The sequence below is a fragment of the Limanda limanda genome, chromosome 5 (assembly GCF_963576545.1).
Source record: "Limanda limanda chromosome 5, fLimLim1.1, whole genome shotgun sequence".
In the NCBI taxonomy this organism is placed as follows: domain Eukaryota; kingdom Metazoa; phylum Chordata; class Actinopteri; order Pleuronectiformes; family Pleuronectidae; genus Limanda; species Limanda limanda.
In genome coordinates, this window is record NC_083640.1 from 8483491 (window position 1) to 8504683 (window position 21193).

At 41.5% G+C, this 21193-nt stretch overlaps 2 protein-coding genes across 3 annotated transcripts in view; both read left to right on the forward strand.

Moving 5' to 3' along the window:
- Nucleotides 1-3042: 3042 nt before the first annotated feature.
- Nucleotides 3043-9399, forward strand: slc20a1a (solute carrier family 20 member 1a). The gene is made up of 11 exons (XM_061071688.1): nucleotides 3043-3121; nucleotides 4069-4662; nucleotides 4746-4886; nucleotides 4989-5074; nucleotides 5225-5321; nucleotides 6474-6593; nucleotides 6789-6998; nucleotides 7086-7557; nucleotides 8505-8690; nucleotides 8781-8865; nucleotides 8949-9399. The coding sequence occupies exons 2-11, from the start codon at nucleotides 4314-4316 to the stop codon at nucleotides 9102-9104; spliced, it is 1902 nt and encodes a 633-aa protein (XP_060927671.1). The 5' UTR covers nucleotides 3043-3121; nucleotides 4069-4313; the 3' UTR covers nucleotides 9105-9399.
- A 3416-nt stretch (nucleotides 9400-12815) lies between these two features.
- Nucleotides 12816-21193, forward strand: part of dtx1 (deltex 1, E3 ubiquitin ligase) — a 47946-nt gene continuing 39568 nt past the window's right edge. For both annotated transcript variants that reach the window (XM_061072070.1, XM_061072071.1), the window contains exons 1-2: nucleotides 12816-12964; nucleotides 13748-14389. In XM_061072070.1, coding sequence (XP_060928053.1) covers nucleotides 14131-14389 — 259 coding nt within the window. In that variant the 5' untranslated portion in view covers nucleotides 12816-12964; nucleotides 13748-14130. The remainder of the gene's footprint in view (nucleotides 12965-13747; nucleotides 14390-21193) is intronic.

Sequence of the window (21193 nt, forward strand, 5' to 3'; positions counted from 1 at the left end):
TGGGAAAGTGAATGCCCTTTGTCTCTTGTGTCAAAAGTAAAGTTACTGTCAACACATGAAATGTCATTTAGCAAATAGTCAAAAGAACAGTTCTAATCTCATGAATGGAACGACTGTGTTGACTGGTTGTGAAGGGCTCCGAATTCTAACACACTGTTCCCGAGCCCATAGGCCGCAGGTCAGTGAGGCCCCTGCTCCAATTGGTTTGGTCCCAAGTTCCAGGAAGGCTCAAGTTACCAGGACTGCTACCGGCTGTCTATCAGGCAGGTTTTCCGGTTACTCAAGAATTAGCTTCTATGTAGCAAGAACATGGTGCAACTGTGCAGGGTGAGCAAGAATGTGTATCTTACGTCAGCAGTAAAAATTAAGATCACACATTGACTATTAATTTCAGTTGAGTACTCCTGGAATTTTTCATAGAGAACCACATCTCGTCTCTTGTTTCCCTGTCAAGTTTACATGTTTACATCTTCTGTTACAGTAGTAGTAGAGTTATTTAGGGAAATCTTTAGGGCACGTCTTTTATGTCTTTTTTCCTGTTGTGTTAAATTACTTGCCGTTTATATTTGCACATGGAGCTGGGTGATACGCAATTTTGTTCTGCCATGCACTTCTTGTTGCTTGGTCTGAATGACAATAAAGTTCACTTGGACTAGTTCGAATAAAAGGGGCCTTGTTGTTATGTGGAGGAAGATGCCGGACTAATGATGAGAAGAATTTGACCATTTTAGTAGATTATGATGATCTATTTGGTTTTATTCAGCACAGCAAGCAAAGTATGACTTCATTCAAACATGTCCCAAAAATTACTGGATTGTAACAGTTCATGAACATTGAATGAAAAAATCTAAATACATTTTATTGTATTGTATCATGTTTTATCGATCGTGCTGCGTTGTATTGAATTGAAGAAGTAGTAGCACATTTTTTTAATAAATTAATTCTGCCAGAAAAAGATTAAAATCTATAGTAAAGATGACATGAAACAAAACATACAGAGTAAATATTACGTTAAAAGGAGTTAATAATCAACAGGGCAACAACTCCCTTATGTACAAAATGTCGGTGTCACCATCTATGTTCACAGAAAAATGTTTCACAGTAGCACTGCAACATTTCTTCAACTAGAACTACCAGCTCATAGTCGTACGCCTCCACCATCCAGTCATGCTGCAGTTTCCACCCATGGCTGTCTGGTAGTATATAACATATAAAATGTCAGACTTTTCAGGATATTCGTATAATTCCTTATTAAGAGAATTATTACATTTGCAGTTATGCTAATACGTTTATGAATTCTTGAGTTATGCCCTGTGAGGTCACACTGACAAGAATGCATTCAACCTTGAATATTCATACCAGATATCCCCAAGGCGTTCCTGACATACCGCGTTGACAAAATGTAAGGTCACAGTGACCTTTGACCTCTATGATCAGATCAGGTCATCTTTGAATTCAGTTGAACACTTCTGCCAAAACGTCAGGAATTCCCTCAAGGTGAAAGGTGTTGTATTCACAAACATGTCTTACAAGGTCACAGTGACATTGACCTTTGACATCAGTTCATTAGGTTCAAAAGAAACTCTACAATCATTCAAGCTGAGGTGTTTCTGATTCTTTGCAGTAGCTATATATTTGGACAGTATAGAGGTGTATATATATATAAATATACAGTATATATGACATGATCTGACTTGTGTTGGCTCACACCGCTGTGGTTACATGTATCTGCTGCATGGGCCTGGCAAGCATCCACTCAGAGTACAAGGCCGATTGTTGATCCTCTGATTTAATTCACGTTTCACTTGAACCTGTCACATGCTTTGGGAGAGGTCAACATATTCCGCACGAGAGGCGCTCGTGCAGATTTTCACAGAACCAAAAGACATCATCATCCAGCAAGCTCCAAATAAATGAGTAATGAAGAGGAACTTATCAGCAGATCTGGAGGCACTGTAGCATTTCAGAGACGTCTCAGTTCTGCTGACGCTGACGGCTGCATGACACTCCAGTGTAGTTTCTCTGGAAAGTGACTACACATGGAGAATAACAGGTTGATCAGTAACGCGATTTGAGACTTTTCACGTTCTGCTCGGCCACACTTGCTCAATGAGCTACACACTCTACAGATGACTCGCCATAGTTTCAGCTTTAGTGCAATGTGAGCATATTTTACTAATGAACTAATTTATTTATATATCAAGTTTTGGCAGACATGATTTAACATTAATGTGTTCAAATAAATAAAGAGATGAACCAACATAAGACTATTGTCATTCGGGTTATATTGAACAAGACACTCTTCTCTTAGAATTAGGGTGCATGCAATATTGCATTTGGCCACTAGATAGCAGTAGAGTAAAGGCCATATTTCTTATACAAATAAAAGTATCATTGAGGGGGTCTTTGTTTATCACAGAGCTCCTCAGTAATAGATGTTGATCATTGTTTTTCTTGTTTGTAGATATTCATAGTCCAACTATACATAGTTTCCAGGAATATAGCACTGATTATATAACAATAATAATACCTTGATTACAATAAACACACCAAGTCCTGAAATATTTCTCATGTTTCTTCAGTAAACAGACAGAAAAGTTATATTTTGACAAAACAATGAATAGTTGTGCTTCTCCATGGTGACAAAAAAAACATCATTTGAAGATTTGGGGTTCATCTACTGCAAGGCAACATAATCCCAGACAACCGTAATTATTTTCCCCCTCTGTCAACACATGAGCTAAACATTAGCTTTAGGCAGTGGTGGTCTCATGACCGGTCTGCAGAGGCGTGTTCCCACCCGGCTTGTTATATAAACCAACCAGTACTAAGGCTGGACTCCACACGGTGCAGGCTACTGGACTCCCAGTCTCCTCTGACGGACAGCTGCTGGTATCATCCTCTCTCTCTCTCTTTCTCTCTCTCACACACACACACACACTCACACGCACACACAAACACACACACTGACACACACACACACACACACACACACACACACACACACACACACACACACACACTGACACACACACACAAGCACACACTTGACTGCTGCTGCTGCTTCTCCTGGTTCACAGTCTGACCGCAGGACACACACACTCTCCCTCTGGTCTCACACGTGAGTATATTTTCTCTGTCTTTCTTTCACCTTTGTTCCTTTTGTTGTGTTGTCACTCCTCAATCTGAATTATGCAAGAGCAACTAAGCAGATTAATATGCCGTTATTTTCTATACTGATGCTGAATTGGCCCACACTGACTTAACTGCTGACTGTCCATAATAGGCCTCTTTTTCACAGCTCTAAAGCGCCTTTACGAAGCCCTATGTGGTTTTATTTGTGATTTTCACCATGTTACTGGAAGTTAAGAGGCTTTTTTATTGTTCTGTAACTCTCCGTGTGCACCAGATGAATGTTGAGTGAAAGTATAACTCAGACACACAAGACAAGGCTTTAAGACATAAGAATCAAGTGGAAGATTTTACTTTTTAGGTATTACCTATCACTGGTGTAAAATCTTAGGAAATCCTATTAAAATTCTGCAGGGGATTAAGCACTTAAAAGTGTGGTGAAGTTACTGTGAAGTCTGCAGCTTAAGTCCAATATGAGTATGTTGTAATCACACATTTAACACCTCTTATACTGTATTTCTAATTCGGGGCATACTGACATTTGTAACACCTGTAAAAAAGTGATGGAAAGTATATAGAATCTTCTTCCTGCTTCTGTAGTTAGAACTAATTTAATGATTGGACCAAAATGAAGAAATACTACAGCGCCTCAGTTCAGACCCTGACTCCGTCTCATGTCATGATTAACTTCACAGCCTCCTGTTGAGACAGATGACTCCCAAGCTACAGCAATTCTATGTCAGACTGTAGCTCACATCCGTAATGATGTAAAACTGATATGAAACTCTTCATCAACTCAACTTCCCTCTTCCACCGCTCAATAGATCATCTGCTGTTTGTTCCTGTCAGTTAGTTTTTGTGTGACTGAACTTTGCCCTTTAGTTGTGGACATATTGTGTGAGGAATATTAACCAGTAACTCACTTTGTTTCCACAGTGTGTATCCTCAGAGGCTGCCTGTCACAATGGATCCCTCCCTTATCTCTATGGTCTTTCATTTCATGATGAAGCCTGCAGACAGACCCCGTATACCTAGCTAGCAATAGATTTTCATTTCCTCCCATAAACTCTTTGAGACGTGGACTAAGGGGTTATTTAATCCATTTCTGGTCAAAATTTAATTACGACCTCATAGGTCACCCATTAATCTGAAACCGGTTGAATTAAAATAAACTATTAACGATGGATACAACTACACTAGCAACCCTGGCTGCTGCCGCCACTGTGGCTGTGGCCACGCAGACGGACATGTCAGGCTACCTGTGGCTCGTGGTGGTGGGCTTCATCATCGCCTTCGTCCTGGCTTTCTCCGTGGGGGCGAACGACGTGGCCAACTCCTTTGGTACGGCAGTGGGCTCCGGGGTGGTCACCCTGCGCCAGGCCTGCATCCTGGCCAGTATCTTTGAGACGGTGGGCTCAGTGCTGCTGGGGGCCAAAGTCAGCGAGACCATCCGGAATGGCATCATTGATGTGCAGATGTACAACGGCTCAGAGCATGTCCTGATGGCTGGATCTATAAGTGCAATGTTTGGTAAGCTTTATGTTTATAAATATATTCTATCAATGCATTTTCAGGTTGTGAGCTCAGGCCTCCATCATGCTTTTGTGCCACAGGCTCTGCTGTGTGGCAGCTGGCTGCTTCGTTCCTGAAGCTCCCCATTTCTGGAACCCACTGTATTGTTGGAGCTACAATTGGTTTCTCCATGGTGGCCAGAGGTCACCAAGGGGTCAAATGGATGGAGTTACTGCGCATTGGTGAATATATTAGTTTTCCTGTTCATTTGAAAACAAGTATGTGTTGAATCTGTAATAGGAGTGAAGCTAAAATCTGATAAATGTCTTTTGCTGTATCTAAAGTGTCGTCCTGGTTCCTGTCCCCTCTGCTGTCGGGCATCATGTCGGGAATCCTCTTCTACTTCATTCGCAAATTCATTCTGAACAAGGTGAGATATTTCTATCCAGTTTACATCCATATATTTAATGTATTTAATGGTAGTCCAGTTATTCTTAACCTTTTTTGCTTTAAAAACTTAATTTCTTTGGCAATTTTTGAAAAAACTATCTATTGATTTGATGAAAACCTATTTCTCCAGGCCGACCCTGTACCAAACGGCCTCAGAGCTCTCCCCGTCTTCTACGGCATCACCATGGGCATCAACCTGTTCTCCATCATGTTCACTGGAGCACCAAGTGAGTATGACGTCCACTCACCCGTGCTTCTTTTGGCTCTCGCTCACTGCAATTACACAGCAGCAGCTGAAATCCCTGACAGTCTTCTTAGGACAAAAGTAGGTAGAGAAAAAAAGTGAGGAAAACGTCTCACAAATGTTTGAAATCATTAACAGGCCTTTTGAGCTTTAACTCCTCAACTAAAAGATTTTTTCCTCTGCAAGTAATTTCTTGTATTGCGATTCATACTAAATCTTAAAAGGACCACGGAGACAATACTTTAAAAACAAGATAAAGAAAACACAACAGGAATTAAAGCTGAATAAGAACATGAGCAGCCTTGAACTTATGGAGAAGTGAACTGGCCTGGGCCCTTCACTGAAGGCTGCAGGCATGTAGGTCAACGAATATGACGCATCTTAACTCCTGCAATGCAAAATGACAGCGTAGCCCAGAGTGCACTGTTCACCCCGATAGTGCACCCAGCATTTTATCTCTTAATCCAGAGAAAACATGTTTTTCTTCTTCATTTCAATGATGGCATTTTCATACCTACGACACAAGTTAGATGCAGCTATTAATGTTTGTGAAAAATACAGATTCTACTGTTTGTCCTTTTGTTTGTGGTTTAACTGCGGTTGTCAAAAGGCCAATCAGGTAAGCTGTATCTGCGAGACGGCAATTTAATACTGTCGTGGTAACCTGAGTGAATTCTGGCAGTTACAGCACTTCAGCTATTCTGTGAAGTAATGAAAGAAAAGTGAAATATTACACGTGTGCTGAACACCGTGTACTGTGAGCATTTTATCATTATGCTGCAAGACTGGTCTGTTTCTCACAATCTGATTGGTCTCTCTCAATGCTACTGCTATCTGCATGAACATATTGACACAAAGGATCCAGGAATTGTGGTTTGAAAATGGTAAAGATATTGAAAAGTTGTCGTATTTTTATTTTCTCTATTTGGAATTATAAAATGATACATATTAGTTGTTGCTGTGCTTATAAACTAAGCCAAAGTGAAAATGAAGGCATCTGTCATGACATGTTCTTGCTTTCACTGGAAAAGGACCAGATGGACGTTCTGATGAATAAATGAAAGAAACAGTTCAGTTTCTGTTTGTCCTTATCTCAGACACAGTTCTGTCTCATGTCCCTGTCTTGTGTGTGCAGTGCTGGGTTTTGACAGAGTGCCATGGTGGGGCACACTGTGCATTTCGCTGGGCTGTGCCTGTCTCACTGCTTTGATCGTTTGGTTCGTCGTCTGTCCGCGCCTCAAGAAGAAAATCAAACGTGAGTAAATCTTATACTAATATGCAAACATTAACAAATATTACTTGATTGATTTATTTCAAGTCCAAACTCCTGCGTAGCTAAGCATTTTTGTGGTGAATAGGATTTTTTTGAGTTTAATTTGCACAAATTACCTGGTATAAGCCCCGTCTGCCATGTGACATACTCACTTTCTATTATTGTAATGTACTTCAGGAGAAATGGCTCCTGCTCCATGTCAAACTCCACTAATGGAGAAGAACTCCTGCAAACCTGCAAAAGCAGAGCAGCCGTCAATCCCACACGAGCCTCAACCCCAGACCCCCCCACCAGACACTCAAATGGTGGCGTTCAAACTTGGAGGTTCAGAGGATACTGATCTGGACAACAATGACATGGAAACCAAAGACCTGGATCTCGGCGGGGGTGAGAAATTTATGTCTTGTTGTTAAAGTCATTGAAGTATAATCACAAATAATTCAGATTGAATAGTAAACATGTGATTTTTCCAAGGTCTGAACGGCAACTTTGGCCCCATGGTGATCACTGATCCTCACAGCGGACGCTCTCACACTGTCCACAAGGACTCGGGCCTGTACAAAGACCTGCTCCACAAGCTCCACGTCGCCAAAGTGGGTGACTGCATCGGTGACAGTGACACAGAGGAGCGGCCCATCAGGAGGAACAACAGCTACACCTCTTACACCATGGCCATCTACGGCATCCAAGGAGAGCCTAAACCCAAGGACCTGGACGGCGGGCTTCAGAGAAGGCCGAGGGTGGACAGCTACAGCAGCTACACCTCAGCAGTGACCTGCGGGAGCACAGTGCAGGAAGGGAATGTGGCCCAGGAGGCTGGCGTGGTCCCTGCTGAGGAGGAGGACGAGCTGGAGGTCGACCAACCAGCTGTCTCGCTGCTCTTCCAGTTCCTGCAGATCCTCACCGCGTGCTTTGGCTCCTTTGCTCACGGAGGGAATGATGTCAGGTAGGTGTCCGTTATTTTTCTTTTTTATGTGAGTAATGCTCAGAAGATTCACAGTTATTGAATCAATAATCAATTGTCTTTTGCACACTCTGTCTACATATTCTTACACTCATAGTCAAATACTTATATTTATACCTCTACTTTATATCATATATTATATCATACTCTCTGTATATTCTTTGTATATATAAGTCTATATACACATATTTGTACATGTGTACATGTTATTATTATTATATTTACCATTATTATTATATATACTGTTGCTGCCATTATTACAATATACTGCTATTATATTGACATAATTACTATCATATATAAATATATATAATGTTATATTATATACTATATATACTGTACTATTTTTATATACTGTCTAACAATAACATTACCATCATATCATCAGTACTATTACCATCATCTTGCCACTGCACCTTATCTACCTATTTATCTTGTGTTTCTGTTTTTATTCTTTCTACCTCAATATTTTTTATTTTATTCTATTGTATTGTATTTTATTGTATTCAAATATACCGGCTACTATGACAACTTAATTTCCCTTTCTATCTATCTATCTATCTATCTATCTATCTATCTATCTATCTATCTATCTATCTATCTATCTATCTATCTATCTATCTATCTATCTATCTATCTATCTATCTATCTATCTATCTATCTATCTATCTATCTATCTATCTATCTATCTATCTATCTATCTATCTATCTATCTATCTATCTATCTATCTATCTATCTATCTATCTATCTATCTATCTATCTATCTATCTATCTATCTATCTATCTATCTATCTATCTATCTATCTATCTATCTATCTATCTATCTATCTATCTATCTATCTATCTATCTATCTATCTATCTATCTATCTATCTATCTATCTATCTATCTATCTATCTATCTATCTATCTACACATTTTCATCTGCAGCAATGCCATCGGCCCATTGGTGGCTCTGTGGCTGCTGTATGACAGCGGCTCTGTGGTGTCCAACACCCCCACACCCATCTGGCTGCTTCTGTATGGAGGAGTGGGCATCGTCGCCGGTCTGTGGGTGTGGGGCCGCAGGGTGATCCAGACCATGGGCAAAGACCTTACCCCTATTACCCCCTCCAGGTATGCCACATCCATATAACCTATTACAGCCCCCAAAAAATCTGATACACATGACAGATAAAACAGGAGTATTTCTTTCTTCCACTCTAGTGGTTTCAGCATCGAACTATCTTCAGCGATCACGGTCGTTGTGGCCTCCAACATTGGTCTTCCCATCAGCACAACGCATTGCAAGGTAAACCTCAACCTGACAGAGACATGTCAAAGGCAGAAGAGGGATCAGTATATTTATTTATATTGTATTTGTGTTAAACACAGGTGGGATCTGTGGTGGCCGTGGGATGGCTGCGCTCCAGGAACGCCGTGGACTGGCGTCTCTTCAGGAACATCTTCATCGCCTGGTTCGTCACGGTTCCTATCTCGGGCCTGATCAGCGCTGCCATCATGGCTCTCTTCACATATGTTATCCTGTGAGTTCTCATCCGGGTCGCTTCAGCTGACAGAGCCGAGGTCGTCTGAAGGACCGATGAAACCGCACCAATGAACAGGTTCCATCTGGTCTCTGTCAGATATGTATATTTGATCATTCAAGGTCATTTCAAGGTCAAGTCAGTGAGATTGTCTCATGAATGTTGCAGGATAAAATCCACTATCCAAAGTCTTTCATACTGTGTGTCCCTTTGTACATTTGTATAAAAACTATATGTTTTGAAAATCAAATAATTAAAATGACAGTTATGTTCTATGTTTATGTATTTGGATATAATAAAACAAGGCGCTGCTTGATTTGAAGAGGTTTCAGTTTACTTTATTTATTAAACATTTTCCATTATATGAATGCATCTAAATATAAAGCGTCGATCCTGCATCAAATCTGGGGCCACCACCATCGTCATAAAGTCACTGATCAACAGTTGTGATTCAATAAGGTAAACATCTTATATCAGTGGTAATTCCCGAAAAGATGAAAGAAAAAGAGATTGAATGAAGAGTGAAAACTACTCATTGAATCGATTTTAATCTCATTTGAATCTCCTTGTCTGCCTGGTTTGCCTTTAAAAGTTCTTCCATCACAAGTAGTGACGTCTTCATTGTGACATATCAGAATAAATCTGATGAGTCACATTATCATTTACACAGAAGAGATAAATCTAAAGTGCATTGTCTGATCAAATTGCCACTCAATAGAAACAGCTCCCTGTCTTACCTGCAGTAGCTTTGTGGTGGCATAATTGTAAATAGTTTGATTTTTAATTGAGTCATTATTGCCAATTATTTAAATATTAAGTAGGTAAAATTCATATTGATCAATATGATCATTTCCCCTCACTGTGCAATAACCTCTAACCCTGGAGAGCTGGATCCCACGGTAACGTCCTCGAAGATGAACACAAGCTCAAAGTTGAGATGAGATTTGCTGTAGGAACACCGAAGAGACACATGGTGGCGATGTTCTAAAGGTATCTGCTGTCACTGGTAGGATTAGAAGGGAACGTGCCCTATCACTGCCTCTCTTGTGATTTGCCAATTTTAAAATATACTCCTTCTGATGATTCTCTACAAACCTGATCGTTTACTCCTACACATATCTAACATTCAACAGACTTTACTGAGATCAACCTTAAATTGCTTTATGTGTCCAGTAAATATCTACTGCTCTGTAAACCTGGATAGCTTTATCTTTACAACGTTATACGGGTTCATAGATTTATTTTATAATAAAAGTGTTTTTATTTTTAGCTGTAATGATCCACAGAAACAAGTGATATCACTTTAGTGATGGAAAAATTTCTAATTGGCTGGATTCATGTATTACAGGTACATTTTCTATATTTACTATGTACATAGATGGGAGAGATTATTGGCTCCATAACACTTTGAAAATTATATTTATACAGTAACACATAATATTTTGTGCAATTAGTAGACAAGCCTAGACCTACAAATAGACAAAAAGTAGGCTTAAAAGCCTGTAGAATAAATGTAATGATGTATTTTTAAAATAATCAAGCAACCATCTTAATTTGCATAGCACTGTTCATACATATAATGTAACTACTTTATAGGATGAAATACTCCCTCATACTCCGTCCATACACAGAGCAGAACAATACTAACAGGAAGAGAGGAAATGCTCTCTTGAGTCTCATAAATTTAAAATGAGGAAACACCAATGACAGGCAAACAAAGAAAGACATAATGATGAAGATAAAAAAATAACATGCTAAAAAATGAGGCAAAGATAAAGATAAAATGATTAAAGATGAATGAAAAGTAGATAAAAGAATAATGAAGAGATCCAGATCTGACAATAAACAATATTTTCCAAATTCATAACAATAATTTGACAGTTGACATTACATAATGACTAATCCCATCAGAGCCTGTTAGAGTAACTAAAGACCCACAAGGGATGGAGGAGAGGAGCTCTTCCAGCTGATGTCAACAGAAGCCTGCAACTGACACATGATTGGCAGGTGTATTTATTGGGAGGTATATAAAATCTTGATAAATATAACTGGAAGGAAAATGAGGGGGAATTATTCTCTCATTGGAGTTTATTCATTCTTAGGATTTCCCAAATGTTTCTTATCCATTGTCGGCGCATTGTTTTAGCAGCAAATGGGGCTTTTTTCTTATAGAGCGTTGATTTTAACCTGAGGTAAACAAAGGCAAACCTCGATGTTTCCACAAATCAATAATTTAAGCATCCATATACCTAATCCATGAAATCATCTATGACATATTCACTCAGACATTTATCCTTGTTTGCATTAAAAACATCTGCCAAGGGTCAGATTCATTGGACAGTATCCCTACACTGAATATATGACATAGACCTGCACTACATGGAAAAATATCTAACTAAACTATCTACATATAAAACAAAGGTCATCAGCAAACTACAAACATCCAAATGTACAGTTATACATACATTCATCACTAGTCTATCCAACCTGGATCATCTGATTCTTAGAAAGCCTTACATCTTTGTCAATTCAAGTTAATGCTTCAACAGTTGTTTTTTAAAACAGTGCTGAAAAGAGGCATGACAGAGGCACATGAGCTGGATCCTCACAAAGCTTCAGCTCTCATGAAAAAGTAACCACTGTGCTCTCTAAGCTAATCTGTGAACCCATGATACAGTATTGTCTCTGTCTGCGTCATCTGAGAGGTTCATGCTGCAACTTGTACAGTGACAGTATCACAAGGTGATGTCTCCCTGAAGCCTGTGTAAGGCACCAACATTGATTCTGAGAGAATTAAATAATTTAGCCCAGTGGTCAAAATTGACATAACTGTAAGTAAGTAAGTAAGAAAGTAACATTTGTATTAGCACCTTTCAAAACTTAGGTTAAAAAGAGATTTACAATGATAAAAGATTAAAGCAACAATTGGCATTCAAACAAGATTATATATATATATGTGTGTGTGCGTGTCTTGTGACGTAATAAATATATACACACATACATGTAGATATATGATATGTTTCTGTATGTATGTTTACACACATATTCATATATCATATATATTTATATACAGTACGCATGTGTGTGTGTGTGCGTGTGTGTGTGTGTTAGTGTGTCTGTGTGTGTGTGTGTGTGTGTGTGTGTGTGTGTGTGTGTTGTGACGTAATAAATATATACACACTTACATGTAGACATATGATATTTTTCTGTATGTATGTTTACACACATATTCATATATCATATATATTTATATACAGTACGCATGTGTGTGTGTGTGTGTGTGTGTGTGTGTGTGTGTGTGTGTGTGTGTGTGTGTGCAACATAATAAACACTATCCAGTTTGATCACTTGTCAACAAGGGGGTTTTATTTTGAAACCAGACACCGGAAGCTGTGCACTTTTGTTTTGGTGTAATTGATACTTTGGCTGTTATTCAGCAGCTGACCACACACACAGGTGCGCCTGCACATCTGTGCGTAATTTGCGTGCGGTGAGAATCGTGCGTGTGTGTCCACCGTGTGTGAGTGCGTGATGTTTGGCGAGAGATAGAAATGCGCGTGTACGGCGGGGTGTTACGCGCGCACCAACAAGCTGCTGTGGTGAGGAGCGGATCCCCGGGAGCGGAGGGACGGCTCGCTGCTTCTCTGCAGTAACACCGGAGGAGCTGCAGGAGGAGGAGGAGGAGGAGGAGGAGGAGAGGGAGGACCAAGGCTCGATGGAGGAAACGTGTGAGGCGCAGATGTGAAGAGACAACTGGCTTTAAACCTCCTGCTGGTTTCTCTCTCTTCTGCAATCTGATGATCGACCGGAGCCTGAGAGATGCAGCCTCTACCTGACAGATGCGTGGCACCACACAACCTACAGGTCTGTGTCACCACTACACACACACACTCACTATCACACTCAGCATTTAACACAAAATAACAAAACAACAGGCAGTGCTCCCTTCTGCATTCACTGCGTGTGTGTGTGTGTGTGTGTGTGTGTGTGTGTGTGTGTGTGTGTGTATCATGTCTGTGTCACCACTACACACACACATTCACTATCAGCCTCAGCGTTTAACACAATATAACAAAAACAACAGGCAGTGCTCCCTCCTGCATTCACTGCGTGTGTGTGTGTGTGTGTATCATGTCTGTGTCACCACCACCACACACACACACACACACACACACACACACACACTCACTATCAGCCTCAGCATTTAACACAACATAACAAAAACAACAGGCAGTGATCCCTTCTGCATTCACTGCGTGTGTGTGTGTGTGTGTGTGTGTGTGTGTGTGTGTGTGTGTGTGTGTGTGTGTGTGTGTAACATGTCTGTGTGCTTTTCTCTCTGCTGGGATTATCATTTGTCTGCTCCTCTGTCCACTCTGCACACATCTGATCACACTTACGTTGCTGCTCACACACACAACATGTTGGCTGTTATGCAATTTATTTGTGTTGCTACACTTTAGGTAAACATGAATTGCCAAGAGGCACAGGCCACTGATGGGACTGTAGCACCCAGGACTGGTTAGCTTTATGTAATCTCTGCTGAAACAGCACCTGACTGATGAGCCATACAACTGTGTGTGTGTGTGTGGGACAAATCACTGCATTTGTTCACCAGTGTGTCTCTGCTCCTCGTTCTCTGTTCAGTGTGTCTCCTGTCCACCTGCTGCTGATCTGCTGTGGTCGGCTGTGGAGGGCTGAGACGACGGCTTCATCTGCAGATCTCATCATCATCAGCATCGACATCATCTGCCACTTCAAACAGAAGCCAGAGGACGGAGGCTGATCTTTGGCTCATCAGAACAGCAGCAGTCCAAAAACGACCTGTAGATGACGACTCCAGCAGAGCCGCTGGCCTGAGAGCAGCATGAGCTAATTGAGGAACTAACCAACTCATTGCTGAATCAAGTGTTTTTCTCCTGTTTGGGGCCGATGGAAAGGTTCCAGTGTGTCAGCTGACTGAAGGGGACGCAGTGGTGTTGTAGCCCGGGACGCAGCCTAGCAGCTGAGGTGCAGACACCACGCAGGAGATGGCCCGACCGGGATCAGGGCTGCTGGTGCCCGTCAACGGCCTGGGGTACCCACCTCAGAACCTGGCCAGGGTGGTGGTCTGGGAGTGGTTGAACGAACACGGGCGCTGTAGACCCTACAGTGCAGCGGTTTGCCACCACATTGAGAACGTGCTGAAGGGGGACGCCCGGGGGACGGTGGTCCTGGGGCAGGTGGACGCTCCGCTCTCCCCTTACGTCATCGACCTGCAGTCCATGCACCAGTTTCGACAAGACACAGGTAAGAGTGGTTTCCTGTCTGGGTGCACAGATGACACAGATACAGGCGTCAGGGGAAAAACACGCAAGGCTGATGCAAACATAAGAATTCATCAGTACATTAAGATACATTTATTTGTCCCAAACACATGCACAGACATGCACAAGCACACTCATGCAAGGAGGGAAATGTAACCTCTGTTTTAACCCATCTGGTGCAGGACACACAGAGCAGTGGGCCCGGGGAGCAGATGTTGGGGAGTAAGGTGCCTTGCTCAGGGGCATTAGACAGGGTAGGGAGAATCCTCTTGGATTTTTGGACAGATCAATCCAGGTTCGTCTTTTTTGTTGTTTCTCCGTGGAGTCGAACCAGAGACGAACCAGAGACGAACCAGAGACCTTTTCTGCCCATAGTCCAAGTTTCTGCCACTAGTCCACCGCCTCTTTATGTGGAATATTACCCTGAATTTCTCATGTCTGAATATGAGAATAAACAAAACGTGTTTAGTTGTTATCACCACAGATGATCCCCCAGGGACTGATTAAAACAAAGGCAACCTTCATGGGGCAGCTTCACTCTTCTTATGTAACTTCATGGAAATAAACGAGTCTCCCGAGTGTAGCGTCTGATTCGGGACTCGTGTACAGTACATGAGCCACAGGTTGTGTGCTGATGTTGAGAGCTGCGTCAGGACACAAACCACTCGGATGACTCAAGTGTGGCAATCATTTATTTGTTCTCAAGTGTCTTTGTGCAGCCTGCTGGATGCCGTGACCTTGTCAAAGGTCGCCGTGTTGGAGGAGGCGGGTCGTGCATCCATCAGGCAGATGAGTGCTGCAGCTCACAGCCACGCTCCCTCTCTCTCCTCAGCTTATTGTGTTTCACCGTGTTGCCGCTCTGTTGCGAGGAGGACAATCACAGTAGTGGCTGGTGATTTAGCTACTGTACACGATTACTGTCTTAAGAAAAAGTGCTTCTGGTTCCTGCAATTTACGTCAGTTCACTCAATGGGATGGAAAGAATACGCAGCATCTGGAAAAACCAGGCTATATATTATACATTTAATAAATTTCCCCTTCTAGTACGAATGATGGTGAATAAAAAGTTGATCTGGGTTCTGTTGTAGAGAACAGTAACATTACCATGATTAAGGAAGTGATTCGTCACATGCTTAACCCAAAATGTTCTTGTGAGAACACCCCCACCCCAAAGTACGAGTTATTTCTGCTTTAAATCCGCTGAGCGACGGCCGTTTGTTTGGTCGACTGTAATTCTCTCTGATGACTGTTACCACATGTTCTCGCTGCACTCCGCTGAGGCTCAACACACTCGCCTTTGTGTGTGTGTGTGTGTGTGTTAGTGTGTGTGTGTGTGGCTTCCTCTTCCTCTGCTGCCCCCGGTGTTTGAAGCGGAGATATGGAGGAGGTTTTAAACATCTGTTACAAGCAGCGTCTGATTCAGCCACATATCACTGAGTTGGAGTCAGTGTTGGATGAAAAGCTATTGATTGTGACTGTGTTAGTTGCTGTGGGGACATATCACGTGTCCGGGGAAAAACATTTAGCAGCATCTCTGATGAGGTGAAGCATGAAGAGAGAAACACACACTTTGAGTCGTCGTATAACCTTGCAAGAGAGAGACGACTGGGATCTGAGGTGACCCTAGTGTGCATGGATCTGCATCATGTCACCTTACATTCATTTGCAGTGTTTGATTTCCATTTGCATTCATTCAATAACTTTAACTGGCAGTGCTATTCAGAATACAGAAAAAAACAACACAGCTCAAACTTGCCAAGGTCCCTGGAGTAACTGCTGAATAACCTTCACTGATTGTGGAAAGAAAATGTAATAAAAAAATTCACAATTCAAATATCTTGTAAAAGGCTGTTTTAGTTGCATGTGTGCTCTCTTATTAAGATGCATATGTTTTTTATAAAAAGGTCGCCCTCAGATGATGGGTGGTGCAAAACTACTTCAGGCTGTAAATAACTGTGGTATGTGGCTCTGGTCAATGTGGTGTGCTTACCCTTTAAAAATAAATATGAAGAAAAACAAAAATAACATGTCACTATCTTGCTCTGGCCTCAAATAGTATGTACCGTTGATGCTGTAAAGCAGCTGTTAGTGTAAACATCTTCACCAGACAAGTAGTTTCTGTTATTTGGTCCCAATGTAATGCTTTATGGATAATTTAGTTTTATTTTAGTTTTGAGGGCAACATGAAGTAAAGCAGCCGTGGTTGTGATTGAAGGCTTGGAAGAAAATATGGATGGCAAATGAAAGGCCTGAACATTAGATAGATATAGATAGATAGATAGATAGATAGATAGATAGATAGATAGATAGATAGATAGATAGATAGATAGATAGATAGATAGATAGATAGATAGATAGATAGATAGATAGATAGATAGATAGATAGATTACTTTATTCATCCCCAAAGAGAAATTAAGTCGTCATAGCAGCCGGTATATTTGAATACAATAAAATTCAATACAATAGAATAAAATAAAAAATATTGAGGTAGAAAGAATAAAAACAGAAACACAAGATAAATAGCTAGATAAGGTGCAGTGGCAAGATGATGGTAATAGTACTGATGATATGATGGTTATGTTATTGTTAGACAGTATATAAAAATAGTACAGTATATATAGTATATAATATAACATAATATATATTTATATATAATAGTAATTATACCAATATAATAGCAGTATATAGTAATAATGGCAGCAACAGTGTATATAATAATAATAGTAAATATAATAATAATAATAACATGTACACATGTATAAATATGTTTATATAGAGTTATATATACAAAGAATATACAAAGAGTATGATATAATATGATATGATATATAGTACAGGTATAAATATAATAATTGACTATACAATAGATAATATAATATACTATGAGTGTAAGAATATGTAGACAGAGTGTGCAAAAGACAATATTATTGTATAAAATGATATATAATATCAATAGGTTTATATTTACACATATCACATATGATGTGAAGTAAGTGTTCCAGTATATGGAGCGCAGTGTTGTACAGGGTACACAGTGCAAGGAGACAGGTATATTTCTCCTCACGTTTTGGCTATTGACATGTTTTTATTCCTCATGAGAGAAATGGGCTTTCTGCACGACTGTGTGGTTTGCTGTATAAGGAGCTTTCTGCTTGTATCTCTGTCCTTCTTGCTGGTGTTTCCCCCTCTAATAGAACATAACACAGAGCAGCACATGTGTCCGGGGTTGACTGGCTGTGAGATGAGCCACTGGGCCGTTTGTCAGCCATTACCACGGCGCTGGGGCAAGGCCTGACGTTTATCGCTCCTCATTCCCCCCGTTGGGCATGTTACCTTCCCTCTCGCCTGGGATCAACCTGTCCCAGCAGCCCAGACACCTGCGTCTCCCCCTCCCTCCCTCCCTGGTCTCTCCTCGTCCTCTGCACCCTCTGCTCCTGTCCCCAAAACATGCGCAGACCTCCGCCCGGCCACTGCCATCGATCCGAGCCCCCCCGAGGCCCCAGCTACCTTCCAGGCTGTTGTGATATTGTTGCAACCAAAGCTTAGGTTTTTTTTTTTTTTTTTTTAAAAAAACAGCTTTTCAGATTTCAGTGTCAGCTTACTAAATGAACAGATTTCAATAGCTTCATCCTTCATTGGAGTTCTGACTTCAAAGATTCAGTGACAATGATTTCAGCTTCACAACATGTTTGTGGTCGAGGCTGTGGCGTGTAAACAGCACTACACCGAGATGCGTCTGCTTCTCATCAGATGTTTGTTAAATTTGTAGCTCGGCAGGTCACCCACAGCCATTAGCTCTGGATAGTCCCTGTTGGGAAACCCCGTTCCGTTGTGAAGCAAGTGATGTCGTCCTCTGAGGCTCTGTGTGTGTGTGTGTGTGTGTGTGTGTGTGTGTGTGTGTGTGTGTGTGTGTGTGTGTGTGAAAGTGAGAGTTTGCTGACGTCTCTGTGACGGAGCTCTCCACCAGCTGTGGCAGCGGTGGTTTTTGTGTCCCGGCCCCCCCCCCAGGCTTTGTAGAGGTGCCCCTCTCTCCTGTGGGTTTTGGGAGGAGCTCCTGTGGATGGGAACCAGCCAGAGCAACTCGGACTAATGAGACGGCGGCGACAGTTTATCTCCAAGGCCCCTCTTTAATCAGAGCGTCATGACGACAACACACGAACCACAGGCGATGCGGCAGGGCCCCTCTCTGTGGAGAGAGGCCCAAACACATCTGTGTGTAGTTGGCATTGGAAAGCACAGTGCACAGGGTTCATCTTAATACAGCTGCTGCTGAAGAACAGCAGTCTCTGGTGAAATCCTGAACCCTGTGCTTTTGTACATATATATGAGTCGAGGCTTAGAGGCTTATATATAGTGTGGATAAATATCTGGCTGAAACCAGGGAGCGGATTGGCTCGTGGCCAAGGAGAATCGATCCGATGTCTTCCCCAGAGGGGCGTTTGAACCTCTAAACACTGCTGTGGACTGATTCCCTTTCACTACACCTGCTCCCACAGCAGAACACGTGGGCTTATCTGTCATCTCCATCATATGCCAACACCTGTGACGTGTCTGATGGATTCCACACTGCAGCGATGGCTTCTGCCACCGGCCTTTTAAAGCATTTACATCCAATGTATTTTCTCTTATGATATAGAGGTGGCACAAAACAGAGAGAGCACTTAGGCTTCTTTAATGACAGATAACTAAACCACAGATGATTGCTAAATCACAGACGTGACATCAGCACCATTTAAAATATATTAATTTCAAACAAAGACAGGTGCTGTGGGTTATTGTTGTGTCATATACTTACAGCAGAAATGTACTCTAGTAACTATTTGTTGAGCTCAGTAAAAAGGTCAAAAGACACAGCTGCATACATATAACATATTACATTACACATACAGTATTTATAACTGTGCAATTAGACAGAATCTTCAGTCACAGTCAGTTAATCTTGTCTGGACATGTTCTTAATGAAAACATTTAATTTTAAAGAAGAAGTCTAATCAAGATACATTTTTCAATGTTTGTACCATTGACCGTTTGTGAAGACGGACGGCATGGCATCCCCAAAAGTGAAGGCAAAAGAATCTTGATCGCCACCTAGTGGCTGGGTGCAATACAGGTAGTATTGGTCATGAACCCTGCCTCCTCAATATTTTTCATAAAGATGGTTCTTGTCATTTTGGATAGTTCTTATCACACTGATGTTTCTTCAATTTGGTACATTTCGGTTTTGATCACTTATTTATTTTTTTTAAAGTTCCAAATGTCTTTGGTTCAAGATGGCAGCGTTTGTATCCAGGATATTTTGGTTTAATTCGTGGATAGGGGGAGGAAGTGTAGATCTGTCCTCCATCTTTGTATACAGTCTATGGTTTGCACTCGTATACTGTTTTGTTGTTTCAAAATTAAGAAATGTGTTTTATTGTGACCGCTCCTCCCACCACCTTCCCTTATCGATTCCTACTATCACACAAACGGGTAACCAGCATGGGATCTGGACATGTTAGCCATTGCTTTGTCCCATCATTGATTTAAGAGCTACCTACATTACTTTGGGACTGTGAACATATATTTTTATTAATTATTGCTAACACTCAGTTGCGAGGGGAAATGACTTCCACTTTGCACAGCTCGGTAGCTTCCACTTGCCAAGTAGAACAAACATAAGCCGTTTTCATAACTCTGGAAAACACACAATTTGAGCCTGTAAAGTAAAAGATAAAGATATTAAAATAGGAGACAAATGTAAGAATTATGTAGGAATTCAAATAAAAGATGCTATGTGCTTGTTAAAAAAAGAAGAGAAACGCCTCGTAAAGCATCTGTATCGCCTGCGAACATCGACACAGTACTACAATATGCTCCGATCACTGTCAAACATCAGTGAAGCGTTGCCAAATGTCCAAAACAATGTGTGATTCCCACTCTTCACTGCCAATATAATTTATACTACTTCACATAAAGACAGGAAAAGAAACGAGATCTCTGTTCAGCCTAAAACAGGCAGCGTGTTGTGTGCGATTAACGTCTGTGCCGCGTGTGTTTGTGGAGTTGTGAGGACCATTACAATGCTCCCTGTTGTGAGATGGCCCATGCGTGACTGCAGAGATAACCCCTATCAGCGGCTGTTGGCTGCTGCGTTGCCGGAGCGGAGCTTTGTTTGTTTTGGTTCCACAGGCGTGAGAACCTCCTCTCCTCTGGCCTGTTTCCCTTCAGCTTACTGCCCCTCCGACTAATTACAGTGAGAGAAAAAAAAGCCCATAACACCAGAAGCCGAGGAAGATGATGGTGGATGATCTCATGCCTGTTTTGTGTTAAAGCTGAAGAGCGGCAGTCACTGTGGTTGTGGTTTGGATGTGTGCCTGTACACTTGCTGTGTGTATGCAGTGCTGCAGGTTGGTGTAGAGAGCAAGGCTTTAGACATTTTTTTTTCTTTTTCCCCTGAGTGGAGTACAGCATGTTGTAAGTGCGTGTGGGAACTGTTTTGGTGGTCTGTGGGAGGAACCTGCAAAAAGGATTCCCGCTATGTACGTGCTAAAGGTCATGTCCTGTATGCATCAGCTCTGACTGTGAAATCCCACTTGCGTCAGAAGAAAGCAGAATGAGTGAGAGAGCGCGGCCCAAATGCTCAAAACTGTATATTTATACTCGAAATTCATAGTGGAAATAGAAACATAACAGTACCATTCTCATTCTGGAACTTTTGTGTGTGTGCTTTTATAATTGAATACGTCTCAGAGCACACGCTGTGATGTTGGCTGACGTATGTAGGTTTGGTTTCTAACAGCTCAGGCA

What these genes read in the sequence shown, in the direction of transcription:
- slc20a1a (XM_061071688.1), top strand. Translation starts at nt 4,314, where the DNA reads ATGGATACAACTACACTAGCAACCCTGGCTGCTGCCGCCACTGTGGCT. An exon ending in ATCTATAAGTGCAATGTTTG is followed by an intron (nt 4,663 to 4,745) that starts GTAAGCTTTATG and finishes TTTGTGCCACAG; the next exon opens with GCTCTGCTGTGTGGCAGCTG. An exon ending in ACCCCTATTACCCCCTCCAG is followed by an intron (nt 8,691 to 8,780) that starts GTATGCCACATC and finishes CTTCCACTCTAG; the next exon opens with TGGTTTCAGCATCGAACTAT.